Here is a 14,893-nt window from a genome sequence, read left to right as displayed (position 1 = left end):
ATCTCTTCTAGCCTGCAAAGTTTCTGTTGAGAAATCAGCTGACAGTCTTATGAGAGCTCCCTGGTAGTTAGCTAACTGTTTTTCTCTTGCTGCTTTTAAGATTCTCTCTTTGTCTTTAACCTTTTAATTATAATGTGTTTTGGTGTGGGCCTTGTTGGATTCACCTTGTTTGGGACTCTGTGTGCTTCCTGGGCTTGTCTATTTCCCTCACCAGGTTAGGAAGGTTTTTCCATCATTATTTCTTCATATAGGTTTTCAATTCCTTGTTCTCTCTCTTCTCCTTCTGGTCCCCTTATGATACAAATGTTGGTAAGCTTGATGTTGTCCCAGAGGCCCCTTAAACTATCCTCATCGTTTTTCTTTTTGCTGTTTTGTTTGGGTGTTTTTTGCTACCATATCTTGTGAATCCCTGATTCGATCCTGTGCTTCACCTAGTTTATTGTTGATTCCCTCTAATGTATTATTCATTTCAGTTATTGTATTTTTCACTTCTAATGGGTTCTTTTTTATGTTTTCTATCTCTATTTTTATGTTTCCTGTCTCTTTGTTGAAGTTCTCCCTGAGATCCTAGAGCATCCTTATAACCAGTGTTTGAAACTCTGAATCTGGTAGATTGCTTGTCTCCATTTTGTTTAGTTCTTTTTCTGGAGCTTTGTTCTGTTCTTTTATTTGGAACATATTTCTTTGTCTCTCCATTTGGCTGCCTCCCTATATTTGTTTTTTATGTATTAGGTAGGGCTGCTATGTCTCCCAGTCTTAGTAGAGTGGCCTTGTGTAGTAGGTGTCCTGTGGGGCCCAGTGGCACAGTCTCCCTGGTCACCAAAGCCAGGGGTTCCAGGTGTGTCCCTTATGTGTACCCTCTTGTAGTTGAGCCTTGGATGCTGTTGGCACATCATTGGGAGAGACTGGCCCTTGGACTCATTGGCTGTGACTACAGTGGAGGAGTTGTGGTGCAAGGGTTGACCCTAGGGAGTAGGATTCACTTTAGCGCAGCTTTGGCTCCTGCCTAGTGTGTCCTTTGGGTTTGTCGTCCTCAGAGGCAGCCAGGTGATGCTCCAGCTGGGTCTGAAGCTGGCTACCAGGTGTGCCAGCCCCAGGGCCTCCTGGGAGGGGCTCCTCTGCAGGCCAGTTCAGCCTCAGCCTGTGCCCTGTCCAGGGCCACCTGGAATGAGCCACAAAGCTCTCCTCAGATGGCTGCTGCCAGCACTATGTTTGGAGGTGCCTCGAGAGGCCAAGCCACGAACCAAGGCCCGCTTGTCACCAGAGTAGCTCATCCAGAGGTACAGGACATGCTGAAGCCAGATGCTGCTTCTTTGGGTGCTGTGAACCTTTGAGAGACTTTAGGAAAGTCTGCAGCATGAGCCGAGTCAGGCAGTTTGTACCAAAAAGCCACTGGAAGCTAGTTGGGTGGGGCAGGGGCTCAGAATGGCCAGGGCAGATCAGATGAAAGGTATTCGCCAGTTTGATGGAGACTGATATGGTGGCTGCCTGTGTGTGCATGCCAGGAACAGGGAGGACGCAACAAAGAAACAATGGCTTCCGCCAACTCCTCCATCCCGGAGAAAGCTGCCCCTCCAGCCCTTGCTCTGAATCCAGACAACTCAGTTCCTCCCCATATGTCCCTGGTGCCTTTCAAGCTGCTGCCGCAGTGCTGGAGCTCAGATTGAGTGAGTAGGTCAGTGAGTAAGTCTGTGTGTGGACCCTTTAAAAGGAGTGCCTGGGACTCCAGCTGCCCTTGTTTCAGCCACAATCTCTAGTGGTTTTCATAGCCAGAAGTTATGGGGACTTCTCTCCATCTCTGAAACCCTGGGCTGGGGAGCCTGGTGTGGGGCTGGGACCCCTCACTCCTCCAGCAGGGAACATCCTCAGCTGAGATAACCCTCCCGATTTTTAATGGTCACACACAAGTGTGGGACAAGCCCATTTCGCATCTCTGCCCCTCCCACCAATCTTGAGGTGGCTTCTTCTCTATGTCTTTAGTTGTAGGGCTTCGGTTCAGCTAGACTTCAGGTGGTTCTCAATGCTGGTTGCTTTGAGTTTAGTTGTAATTTTGATGTGATCGTGAGAGAAGGTAAGCGTCTTGACTGGAATCTTCTACAGTATTGTTAACTATAGACACAATGTTGTACAGCAGATCTCTGGAACTTATTCATCATGCATAACTGAAACTAATACCCTTTGAACATCTATTAATAGAAGTATAATCTTTTAACAAGTTGCTTAATTACACTAAGCCTCAGAATGCCCATCTATAAAACGGAGGTGTTGGTACCTATCTCAGAGGATTATGTGAGGGCACATGAAATGGTAGGCATAAAGTACTTAGCACAGGATCTGACAATAGTGTTTTATGGTTAACAACTAAAGTAGATAACAGGAAAGGGGGGTTTGTTTTCATTTTGTTGCATTTTAACTAGAGGCAGTATGATTTATAGTGCACGGCTTCTGCTTTATTAAATAGAAAGATCTTTAACAGAGGCTGCTGCTATGAAGAACACTGTGGGGCAGCTTGGTTTTACCTTGTGATTTGTCATTAACTACATGGTCCTTGGCATGTAGTTAAATAAGATAGTGACTTCTCAGATGTTTCCCAACCAATGTTGACTTAAATAATTTTTTGGTTCATTATTTACAAACATAGAAATAGGTACATATTTGTTGTGCTTCTAGTTCTTATAAAACAAATTAAATAAAAAGTACAAATGTATTTTCATGTGTATTTCAGATTTAAAATGATAGCTAGTTTTATTTTCTTGAAACTATATTACTGCTTACGACACAGATGTGGTACAGATTTCAGGCCTTTTGAGTTTGAAGTTTATATATTTATATATTACTGTTTTCAGTTATTCTACCATATTTCTTTTCTAAGACAAGTGTAAAATTGATTCAGCCCAATATAGCATCGTTTGGCTGTCAATTACTGCAGATATATTAAGTATGTGCTGTTTGCCTATGGTCCCTTCTCCACCCATGATTAACATAGTATGTTATGACCATGTCAGCTTCCTTATGTCAAAAGAGTCTTTATTATGCATAGATTTTAAAATTTAAGTCTTAGTCCATGAAAATATCTTTCAGTTGATTATTGCTGCAAAAGGAAACTTCAGTGTGAGTATAGCAGCAGATGACTCATTTTGACATTGGCTGCCTAAGTCATGCTTTCCATTTGGTACCAACAAGGTCATCAGAGGCTAACATGGTCACTGAATTGATTCAGGGAGGAAACCCCAATCATCCCCCAAAATCCTATGTTAATTATTTGTAGATTTTATCAGAAAAAATGTTGTAGCAACTTTAGAAGTCTTGAGAATAAGTCCCTAGACGAGTTTGGGAACTGTAGTTGAGGTAATCATGATGGCTCCAGTGCAGCAAACGTTTATTAAATACACAGGTGCCATGCACTGTGCCAGGGTCTAAGGCTCTAACGATGATACAGATATGCCTTTTGTCCCTAAAGGAGCTCCTAAGACAAGCCAAGTAAAGTTAGAGGTTAAGGTAGTGTAGAGGATTCAGTATGCTTGGGGGGGAAAGCTATATACATTGGTAATCTGAAATATTAAGTTCAACTCACAGAGTGATGACAAAGAATACTGGAGAGGGGCCGGCCGAGTGGCTCAGTTGGTTAAGAGCTTACTCAAGAGTGTGAGCTCTGAGCAACAGGGTTGCAGGTTCGATTCCCGGCCTGAGCTGAGCTGCCAACAGGTGGCAGGATGGCTCAGCTGAAAAAAAAAAAAAAACTGGAGAGGTGGGCATAAATCCTGGAAGGCCTTGTATGCCCCTAAAAGAAAAGCGATGTCCTGAAAGCACTTCAGAGGAGGAAATGACTTGTATTATTACTCTAGATAAGTGGTTTGAAAGAATTAAAGGTAAAGTGAGCAACCAACACTAATCACAATTAAAATTAAGTCTTTGAATTTTTAAAACTTGGGAAAATATAAAAGGAAAGTGTATTTGCTAACTTCTCAAGGCTTCCTTATTGTGAATTGGAGGACTATTCTGAGCAGAGTCTAGAAGACAACTGGATTTAATGGGCTTTGAAACAAAAATCAGGGTAATGGAATCTGTCATTTACACATTGCAGTACCTGTTATTGCAGTAGCTATTATACCGGTCATTGGTTTTCTTTGATATTTATTAAATAATACAAAAAGTTTTATGCATTTGAATTAAAATGTAACATTTCAGGGCCGGCCGAGTGGCACGATGGTTAAGAGCTGGCTTGGGACGCCAGAGGGCCCTGGTTCGGATCCCACATATGGTAGGGCCAGTGACGCTCCCCCTCCACAGCTAAGATGCTGAACAACAGCTCAACCTGGAGCTGGGCTGCCATGAGTCGCCAGTGATGGTGTAGGCTGCAGTGGGTTGCCATGGGCTACCGTGTGTGGCCAGCAGCCAGCGTGAGCTGCCGTCTACAAGCCGGCGACCTATCTGCCTCGCCTGGGAAGAGCGCAATGATGGTGCCACCTTGTGCCAGTGAAGCAATGTCCTCCACAACTAGATTGAAGAACAAAATCACAGCAACTTGTCTGTTCCCCTCCCCCCAATTCCCCAGCACTGTTCCCATCCTCCCAATTCCCCAATAAAAATCTTTAAAAAAAAAAAAAAAGTGACATTTCAGCATGATGATAAATTTTTGCCTCTCTTTCCCCCCACAGCATTTTCTGCCTCAGCAAGTCAACTCTTTTCTCCTCATGGTTCTAATCCTTCAACACCTGCGGCGACTCCTGTCCCTACTGCATCCCCGGTCAAGGCGGTGAATCATCCCTCAGCATCAGGAGCTGCCAGCATTTCTGGGCTGAACATGTCGAGTACTGTGCTTCCTGTGTTCCCAGGGCAGGTCTCTTCAGCCATTCATACACCTCAGCCGTCAGCGCCGAATCCAACCGTTATCAGGACCCCGTCATTGCCAGCCGCACCTGTCACTTCTGTCCACAGCACAACATCTACTCCTGTTCCTTCCATTTTTTCTGGTCTGGTTCCACTGCCAGGTCCTTCTGCCCCTCCTACCGCAGCCCCTCAGGCCACATCCACACCCCGGGCCACTGCTGCTTCCAGTGAAACATTTGCTTCTACTTCTGTCCCTTTCACTAGCCTCCCCTTTTCTCCCACCTCTGCTGCTGCTTCTGCCAACAATCCAAATTCTGCTTCACTGTCATCAGTTTTTGCAGGTCTCCCCTTGCCCTTAACACCAACATCCCAAGGCGTGTCCACCCCGACTCCTTCTGTCATTGCCAGTGGGTCTGCTCCCAGTGTTCCTTGTCCACTTGGTGTAAACAGCCCTCTTTTGTCTGCTTTAAAAGGCTTTCTGACATCAAATGATACCAATTTAATCAACCCTTCTGCTTTATCCTCTGCTGTTACAAGTGGGCTGGCTTCACTCTCTTCTCTTACTAATCACAACTCAGATTCTCCTGCGTTAGCCCCTAACAAGTGCTATGCCCCATCGGCCATTCCCGCCCCACAGGGGTCTTCCACTCCAGGATTGGCCGTGTTCGCAGGCCTGGCAGCTCCTGTGGCCAACTCCGCTTCCTCTCCCGCTGCTTTGCCTGTCCCGTCTCCTCAAGCTGCTCCAACGTCAGCTTCCACTTCAGGGTCAGTGAGCGCTGGCTCCTCGGCTACCCTTTTGCATGGTCCCCACCCAAGTAACTCAGACCTGCACGTTTCATCTACCCCGGCTGTAACGACTGTTCCTGTTATGATCAAAACCGAGCCCACGAGTCCTACCCCCTCAGCCTTCAAAGGCCCATCCCATTCCCTGAACCCCTCTCATGGCACTTTAGGTTTGTCAGGGACACTGGGTCGTGCATATACTTCAGCATCAGTGCCCATCAGTTTATCTACTTGCCTTAATCCTGCATTATCAGGTCTTTCCAGTTTGAGTACTCCCTTGAATGTTTCAAATCCCCTTTCTTCTATTTCCCTCCCACCACACGGTTCCTCCACCCCCATCACTCCCGTATTCACTGCTCTTCCTCCTTTTACTTCTTTGACCAATAATTTCCCTTTAGCAGGCAATCCGTCTCTTAATCCATCAGTATCTCTTCCGGGGTCATTAATAGTCACCTCCTCTGCAACGGTCTCGTCCACATCTATCCCTCATCCTAGTTCTACAGCAGCTGTTCGCTCAGGGCTTTCTGTCTCAGCACCAGTCTCGGCAGCACCTTTCCCCCTTAGCTTGTCGACTGCTGTCCCCTCGCTTTTTTCAGTGACTCAAGGACCTCTGCCATCTTCAAATCCCTCCTACCCTGGCTTTTCCGTCTCTAACACCCCCACTGCTACTGCTGCTCTCCCTTCATTCCCGGGGCTGCAGGCACCCGCTACAGTTGCCGCGGTCACACCACTCCCAGTTGCTGCTACGGCCCCATCACCAGCTCCTGTCCTCCCGGGATTCGCTTCAGCGTTTAGTTCCAATTTCAACTCTGCTCTTGTTGCACAAGCCGGGTATGTGGATAGTTTGTAAACAGGATAAAATCATTCTTTACCTAACTTGTAGTTCTAGTCTTATTTTGAAGTCGTTCAAGTGAAATTCAAAATCTAATTGTTTGGTGGTGCTAATTATATGTTTTTGGGCTGAAATGTCAGTGCTCAAAAAATGTTTTATGGCTCTTCAAACATGTTAAGGTAAATGTATAAAATATTGTTCAGATAACTTTAGGATTTGTATTTGGAACTGTATCTTGATTATACCACAGCAAAAAGTATTCAGTAACTCTATGCAAAACATAGATTTAATTAAGAGTAATATACTTTATAATAGAAGTAATTTTATATCAGTGAGTAACTGATTTCTATGGTTCCTTCCAATAGAGAAATTCTAAGATTTTTTTTTTGTTTTTAACGGTTAAGGTAGTATTTGACAAATATAGAAGGAATAGCTTTTATGTCATATCTGCATTTTGACCTGTTCTTTCTGTTGTTTTAGCTTATCATCTGGACTTCAAGCTGCAGGCAGTTCTGTTTTTCCAGGCCTTTTGTCCCTCCCAGGTATCCCTGGGTTCTCCCAGAATCCTTCACAGTCATCCTTGCAAGAATTACAGCATAATGCAGCTGCACAGTCAGCATTATTACAGCAGGTGAGCAGGCAGTGTCTGGCATAAACAAAATCATAACATGTAACATAGCTTCTATAGTGATAACTTTCCAATACCAATAGCAATATCCCAACATTGGCCAAAAAAATGACACCAGAATGTCTGTAGATTTGATGACTAATTCCTCCAAAATTTGCAAATTATTCTTGTCTTCCTTTAGAAGGGTAACAAAGGTAGTGGAATATATTCATCTGTATACATTGTTTTTCCTGCTTGTAAACTTTCAAATCTCAGTTTGGAGATTTTACAAATGGAATCTTTATATGTGACAGTTAAATTTTAGCTTGTCTTCTACAGTTTAAGCTAAGATAATGGACCATTAAAGCAAATTTTCAATAGAAACTTTTTTTTTCAAGAATATTAAATGTTAATGGCATTCTGTGCACCTCACCATCTGAAGAAGTTTGAATATTTCTTAAAAATGTCAGGAGACTGAGCAGACTGATCTTGCCCCAATATTTTTTCTTTCTTTTCTACTCTAAATGTCTGTGGTGTGACATAGGCAAAAGCAGGTAGAGACACTCTGCTAAAATGTACGTTCTTTCTATTAGGTCCATTCAGCATCGGCTCTGGAAAACTATCCAGCTCCGCCAGATGGGTTTCCCAGTTATCCTTCAACACCAGGAACACCATTCTCTTTGCAACCAGGCCTGTCTCAAAGTGGATGGCAGTGAATAGATTGTACTTTGTATTCTCCTTTGGAGCAACATCAGAATTGCCTAAGGACTGCAGTGAACAATCTGACAAAATGTGAAGTTGGCAGAAGTCAGAAAATGAGAATGAGGCTAATCCTGGGGAAATGGATAGGAGTTTAGAAACATGCTTGCAATTTTTAAACGGTTTTAAGTATGAACGCTCCCCTATGTAAATATGCTGACAATTGTATGGAAAATAGTATTTAAAAAGTGTTTGGGGACTTTTCACCTCCCACCCCATGAAATTTTGAGTCATGTATGTAATCTATGTAGAAAGAATACTAAAGAGGAGGTTAAACTCTTTATAGCCGAATACAGCCTTAAATCTGCTTGTATAGCATCCAGTGACAGAAGTAATAGTTGTGCCTCAGACTGATGGGTTGCAGGTGGCGCTGGGGGAGTTACTGCCTTTGGTATGTATGAGTGGTTCCTATTAGCATCATTGGAACTCAGTACCCCATGTGTAGCCACAAAAGGGGACTTGAGACCCACAGTTATTTTTAATTTCTGACATGAATGATCATACATAGTCTGCTGAATTTAACTCTATATTTAAGTAAGTGAAAATGGTGCTTAATACAGTCTTTAGAATGACTTTCAGGTGTTTTCAACTACAAATATATATCCAGAACTACTTTCTTACGGAAATACAAGTAAGGCTTGTAATAATTTGCCTTTAAAACTTAATCTCAGCAATATCCAAATGAGTGAGGCACATTTGACTGACTCTTGGGCCACCTCTATTACTCATTGTACCCTGGAAGCTCTTGGTGAATGTTTACAATCATGGGATGTAGTATTTCTATTTGTACTTAAAGTCAAATGCTTATCTAAAATAATTATGTGACAACACATAGAGAAGACTTGCTCTGATAGTAAATATGCAGTGTGTACTCTATTTAAGGATATGTGGTAGTATAACATGATTGAATGTCATGAATTTAAGTATAGTAACTGCCACATTTGGGGAGACGGGGGAGTAAGGAGAATGATTTCCAATCCTGTGATTAAAAGTGTAAACTATAGAATCTACTGTAGTACATTTCAGCATCTAGAAGTTTTACTTTTATAAAGATGGTGTTTGGAAGATGTTGCTAATGTATTTTCCTTCAATATGGGGAACAAACTTTTTAAGTATATTAATAAATATTCCTGTATGGTTAGTTTTTAACAATTTTTTAAAATAAACTTTATGGATATGACATATTTTATAAGTGTTTTATTAAATGCTTGTATAGGCTTTTTATTTTTTTTTTGTATGTGCTAGAGCTAGTACATAGAACATTTTTGTCTGAATTTAGTTAAAATTCAATATTACTACTGAATTATCACTCCTTTAAATGTATTTTATGTGAAAATTATAACCAACACTTGAAACAGATTATTTATTACTTTAATTGTTTTCAAACACAGAGTGTAACCTTGTAGTTAATCTGAGGGTAGTTGCTACAAGTTATCATTTGTTCTTTTTAAGTCTACACTTGTATAACTTTTTTAGGATTATATTGTATAGCTTATATATGTTGACCATTCAGAAAGAAGCTATTGAATGACCAATCTTTCTATAGTGATGCTACTACAAGGTTTATTTCTACTGTCCTATGAGGCCCTTATCATCGTAGCAAAGGAACTATATCCTGTTCATCTTTTAGATGTATATCTGACATCTTGCACATACTGGACAATTAAAGGTTTATATAAAAATGAAGAAAACATTTTTTGGGCACCTGAAATAGTTACTATGGACTGGTTTTATGTATTGCACAACCCTATAAGATAAGTACTAGCAACCTAATTAACCAGATAAAGAAGCCAGGATGTAAGTCACACAGTGAACGAGTGGTAATTTGAACCGAGCATTTACTGCCAATACCAGGCTACTTATACTACCAAGTGCTATGAAAATAATAGGAAGGAAGGTGAGTACCTTACTGCCTCAGGGAGTCCAGAAAAATTTCTCAGTGACGTTGAAGTCTTAACCCTCCATCGGGAGCAACTGATCTCACAGATTAATTGTACACAAAGATGCCACTATGAAATACGTCTTTACTAAGTCACAAACACGACTGGCGATAGGTTATGGTAGACGGGGAAGATACTGAAGCAATGAGTCATGATACTTAAGTTAACTGTTAGATATTTAAAAATTTGTGTGCAATGAATCTGTGAGAGCAGTTGCGCCCGACGGAGGGTTAAAAGAAGAATAAGAGTGAACATGCTTTAAAAAGACACAAAGTATAACAAGCTAGTAATATAATCACACAACTGGATGGAGTTTGAATGAAGTTTGTAGTTTGAGTGTGTGGATGAAAAGGGGGCCACATACTAAACCTAACAAGCTCAGGGCAGTCCCGTGTGGCAGGCCTTATAAACTCAAGAGACCAAAAGCAACCACACGGTGGTCCGAATGTAAACATTTCTAACTAAAAACTGGTCATAATTCATAGTCACATCATAGGCCTGTAGCTTCCTCGACAAAGGCCAATCTTTACCTTTGAAATAGTCTTGTCTTTGTGCATCTAAGATAGCATACCTTTGAAATGTCATAGTAATCGTCTTTTCTAGAACCCTCAAAAGCACATGGCGGGCACCAGAGCTCCAGACCACATTGTTATCTTGTTGCCCACATACCATCTCTATGTGCTGTAAATGTTAACTATTCTGTACCCACCCATGTAAATGAAGTATGAGTCTCTCCGGTTTACTTTTTATCCAAGCCTGGAGATAGCCTCACTCTGCTTTCTCCCGCCTCCCTAATCTACCACCAATGGATTTCTTGTAACCTCCCTTACGTCTCATTCTTTGATTATAATGTATACAATAAGCTGCAAAACTGCCATTCTCCAGAGCATTTTCTTAATTTACTGAGATTTTGCTTCCCAGCAATTGTCATCAGTTTTGCTCAAATAAACTCTTATAAGACTTTTTCTAGGCTGTTCTTTCATCAACATTTACTTGGTGCAGTCAGTGGGAATCTACAGAAGCTCACCCAGGACCACCCCGCAGACCTGGACCTGGTGCTAGATACCATCAGGGGCCTCTTGAGCTCCACCAGCTCCTCGCTTCGCATTGGGTGAACTTGGTGAGTTCTCGGAATCCAGGACCTCCCTCCCCTTTGTGGTGGGGGGTCTGACTTTATTTGAGCTGTTTAGAAAATCCTTGAGGTGGCACTAAAGGATAGGAGTTGAAATGAGCAGCTGGTTTTCATTTTGTCTTTTCAATTGGAACTACTTACTGTGAGTCTGAACAAAACCTTTTCCTGGATAAATGAGAGTCTGAACTTGTTCAGCCCCAAAGATAAAGGTCATTTACTCTTGCCAGCTCAAATTTTGGGTATTCTTAGGTGACTAAGAATCTGTGGAGGTGTTTAAGGGTACCCCTCAAAATTAGCAGTGGGCCCATAACTAATTCCAACACAACTATAATTAATTAACTATTCTGGGATTGTGCACAAAAAGGCTGGGTACTTAGTGCTCTGAGTCCTCATGGTTGTATTAGACAGCTGGGGACAGAAACTGAGACGTGTGAGAAAGTTGAAGCAACTCGAGTGGTGAAGTGACAGCTCCTTGGAACTCAGCACCTAAGCAGCACACTTCAACCCACCACACAATATCCCTAGAAAGTTGTTCAGACTCTGCAGATCTCCAAAGAAAACTAAACATGGGAAATTGTGCCTCTAAGGTCAATAAACATCCAGAACCTCAGCTACCTATTAATACTCCTGCAGGCTATATGTATAATTTGTATGGAATCTCAATTGCCTACAGAAATGGGAAAATTTAATGAAAATTGATAGCAGCTTGAGATGGTCAAAGTGGGAAACTTTTGACACCTCAAAATTGATTTTTATGCACAATTAGAAAAAGCAAGCTCTAAAATAAAACTGAATAAATGAGAAGCTTATCTTGATTGGGAATTAGAAGCTTCTAGGTGGAGCACAGATAAAATCTCTTCTCTACAGGAAGTTTAATTTTTTTGTCTGCTAAAAGTAGTAAATTTGTTCTTTGAGCTTCTCTCAAACCTTACTCTTATATCACCTAATTTTTAAAGATCAATGAATATGTATACAGTAAAACCTTGGATTGCGAGTAATTCGCTTTGCGAGTGTTCCGCAAGACGAGCAAACATTTCCACTGGCAAAAACCGCTATTACTTTTGCACCACCCTAATAATACATTTTAACTTGTTAAACAAGCGATGTCTTGCAATACGAGTAGTTTGTTTCTGGAACAAATTGTGCTCGCAAATCGAGGTATTACTGTACATTGTTTCTGGAACAAATTATGCTCGCAAACCAAGGTATTACTCTGTGTGTGTGTGTATAAAGTTATTATTCTTATGGTTTTATAATGGAAATAATATCTGTCTCCCTAGGCCCCTCCCTTATTGGATATGAAAATTTTAAATTATAGGTATCTGCTAATTTTTTCTACCTACTAGACAATGATATTTTGATTATCTGTTATGATAGTGAAGTTGCTGCCTTGTTAGCCACGCATTAGTCTTCTCCTGCTATTAATAAAACCTTTGGCACATTTTTCTCTGCATACATCTTTTATAAAGGACCCGTCTTGGGCAAATACCTTCCAGAACACTTCCCTGATAATTCTGGTAGAATTATATATAGATCTAATTTAGATGAACATTGTATAGCTATAGGAATGAATGCTTTTAAAAACTTAAGAAAAATATGGATATGATGGAAATAGGCTTACAGCAGCCTGCCTGATCTGTCATATATTATGACAGATCTTGTGGCTGGATGACCATAAAAAAGGAAAAAAAAAGTCAATGGGTTCCCATTTCAGAAATTATTGGGATTAGTTGGTGGATAGGTATGTCTGTAACTACCCCACCCTTCTTGCATCCTGAATGCTTATGGGAAGCCCTATGGAATACTCAAACTCTAGCTCATTTGGGGGCTACCTGTACTCATTTAACTATGGCATGGCAAACTCAACATTTTTGGGTCCATTTGGTATACCCCAGTTACTCCTAGGCCATAGCTACTCAATGGCAACATTTCTGGTGGATCCAACAGTATTGGCCCTCCATAAGTAAGAGCGGGTAAACCGCAGTGACAAAGATGTCCGGGTTTGGCAAGTAGCAGCAAGGAGAAAGGAGCACCAGTTCCAGACCTCTTCAGTGAGAGCTGTAGAGTCTGTGATTGAAAGCAAGATCCTCCATCAGCAAACAGACTACAACTCACTTTATCGTGATACTCGCTGTATTGTGGTGGTTGGGAACCAAACCTGCAATAGCTCTGAAATCAGGACTCCAGCAGAGGATTTTTATGGAATGACGCGTGAAAATGGTGTGCTTCTTCATGCTGCTACACATGGAAACCCTGGGCCCCTTTCATAGTTGACGGAGGCAGATTAATGAGTTCAGGGGAGGTGGTTGCTGCCTCTCAGCTGCTGGCTCAGTGACCGCTCCTATTTAAGCTGTGCTTTGGGTCTTGGAACATAAGCTTGGTGGAATTCTGCCCTTGCTGGAGGATTTGGTTCCTTCGCTGAGGCTTCCTACTTTTAGCTTGAATATGTTCTTGACTTCTGATAGGTAGGTTTGCTGGAACCATGAATGTGAGGGAATTGTCCTGTGAGTTTCTTCTCAAAAACAAGAGAAGTAAGTGAGATCATGAGGATGTTGACAAATGAGAAGGTCTGGAGAAAGGATATTAGTGCCTTTATTCTGATAAAGCGTTTCGATGGGAAAGGTGGCTTGTCCAAAGAACTTGGTGAGAAATCATTTGATTGCAAGTCACAGAAACCCTCTCAGATTAGCTCTAGTAAAACATGGCTTTAATGTAAAGTATTATATACACCTCATGGATCCCAAATGAAGACTGAGGAGCTGAGAATTAAGAGGTTTATAGTTCTAGGCTAACTGTAGGGTTCTAATTCAAGTTGCCAGGTTTCAAATTTTGGATCTATCACTTATACCATACAAACGTGGACAAGCTACTTAATCTCTCTTCATCACTTCTCTTCTCTGTAAAGTGGGTGAAATAGTACTTGTGGGCCGGCCGAGTGGCTCATTGGTTAAGAGTTGGCTTGGGACGCCAGCTCTGAGCAGCAGGGCCCTGGTTCAGATCCCACATTAGGGCCAAGGACGCTGCGCCCTCTACAGCTGAGATGGTGAACCGCAGCTCGACCTGGAGCTGGGCTGCCATGAGTCCCCAGCGACGGCGTAGGCTGCAGTGGGGCTGCAGTGGGCTCCTGTAAGCCACTGTGATTGGCCGCCAAGAGCCGCCGTGAGCAGCCGTCTAGTGGCCAGGGACCAACCTGCCTCACCCGGGAAGAGCACAATGATAATGCCGACATGGCCAGTGAAGCAACGTCCTCCACAACTAGACTGAAGAACAAAAAGCACAGCAACTTGTCTGTTCCCCTTCCCCCAATTCCCCAATAAAATCTAAAAAAAAAAGTACTTGCATTTTAGAATTGTGGTGAGGTTTAAATGAGTAGATACACATAAAGTGTGTAGAGTAGTACCTAGCACATATTAAACTTTTGGTAAATGTTAGCTATAGAGGAGTTCCATAATAGCTATCCTGTTTCAAACCAACTTTCCCACCAAGGACAACTAGAAAAGCTGGAAGGAAATTTTAAAAGTCACTCCAAAGATATTGGAAAACTACCATGGCTCAGAAGACATAAGAGCTTAAGATCTCAGAGAGAAGAGAAACAAAAGTGGTGAGCCTGATAATTTGTGCTGCTTTTCTTCCAAGGCATGGGTTGGCTGGGGTGTCTTGCTACTTTTGTCACATTCTGTGGCTCAGGAACATTCCCAGGGTATGTTCTCATGAAACTGACAGAAGCATGCGAGCAGTGGGTAAAAGAAGGTCTTTCCAATAAAAATGGTCCAGCTCTGTCAAGTATTAATGTACATAAAAAACCTTGGCTTCCACCTCACACAAAAGTCAATTACAGGTGAGGTATAGATCTCAATATAAAAGATTTAAAAAAAAGCTTTTAGGATACAACATAGGAGAATATCTTCATGGCCTCCTGAACATCATGGTCTTCATGGACAAAGGTTTTTTGTGTGTTTTTTTAAGATTTTATTGGGGAATTGGGGGAAGGGGAACAGACAAGTTGCTGT

The 14,893-nt window shown here is 41.9% G+C and overlaps 1 protein-coding gene across 1 annotated transcript in view; it reads left to right on the top strand.

Annotated features, from left to right (window-relative positions):
- PROSER1 (proline and serine rich 1) overlaps positions 1-9,292 on the top strand; it is a 41,104-nt gene extending 31,812 nt beyond the window's left edge. The window contains exons 11-13 of the mRNA XM_019658719.1: positions 4,659-6,444; positions 6,926-7,076; positions 7,646-9,292. Coding sequence (XP_019514264.1) covers positions 4,659-6,444; positions 6,926-7,076; positions 7,646-7,768 — 2,060 coding nt within the window. The 3' untranslated portion in view covers positions 7,769-9,292. The remainder of the gene's footprint in view (positions 1-4,658; positions 6,445-6,925; positions 7,077-7,645) is intronic.
- Positions 9,293-14,893: the final 5,601 nt, after the last annotated feature.

Source organism: Hipposideros armiger, unplaced genomic scaffold (genome assembly GCF_001890085.2).
Source record: "Hipposideros armiger isolate ML-2016 unplaced genomic scaffold, ASM189008v1 scaffold_287, whole genome shotgun sequence".
Classification (NCBI taxonomy): Eukaryota; Metazoa; Chordata; class Mammalia; order Chiroptera; family Hipposideridae; genus Hipposideros; species Hipposideros armiger.
Note: the sequence above shows the minus strand (reverse complement) of the source record. Positions and strands in the feature narration are given on the sequence as shown.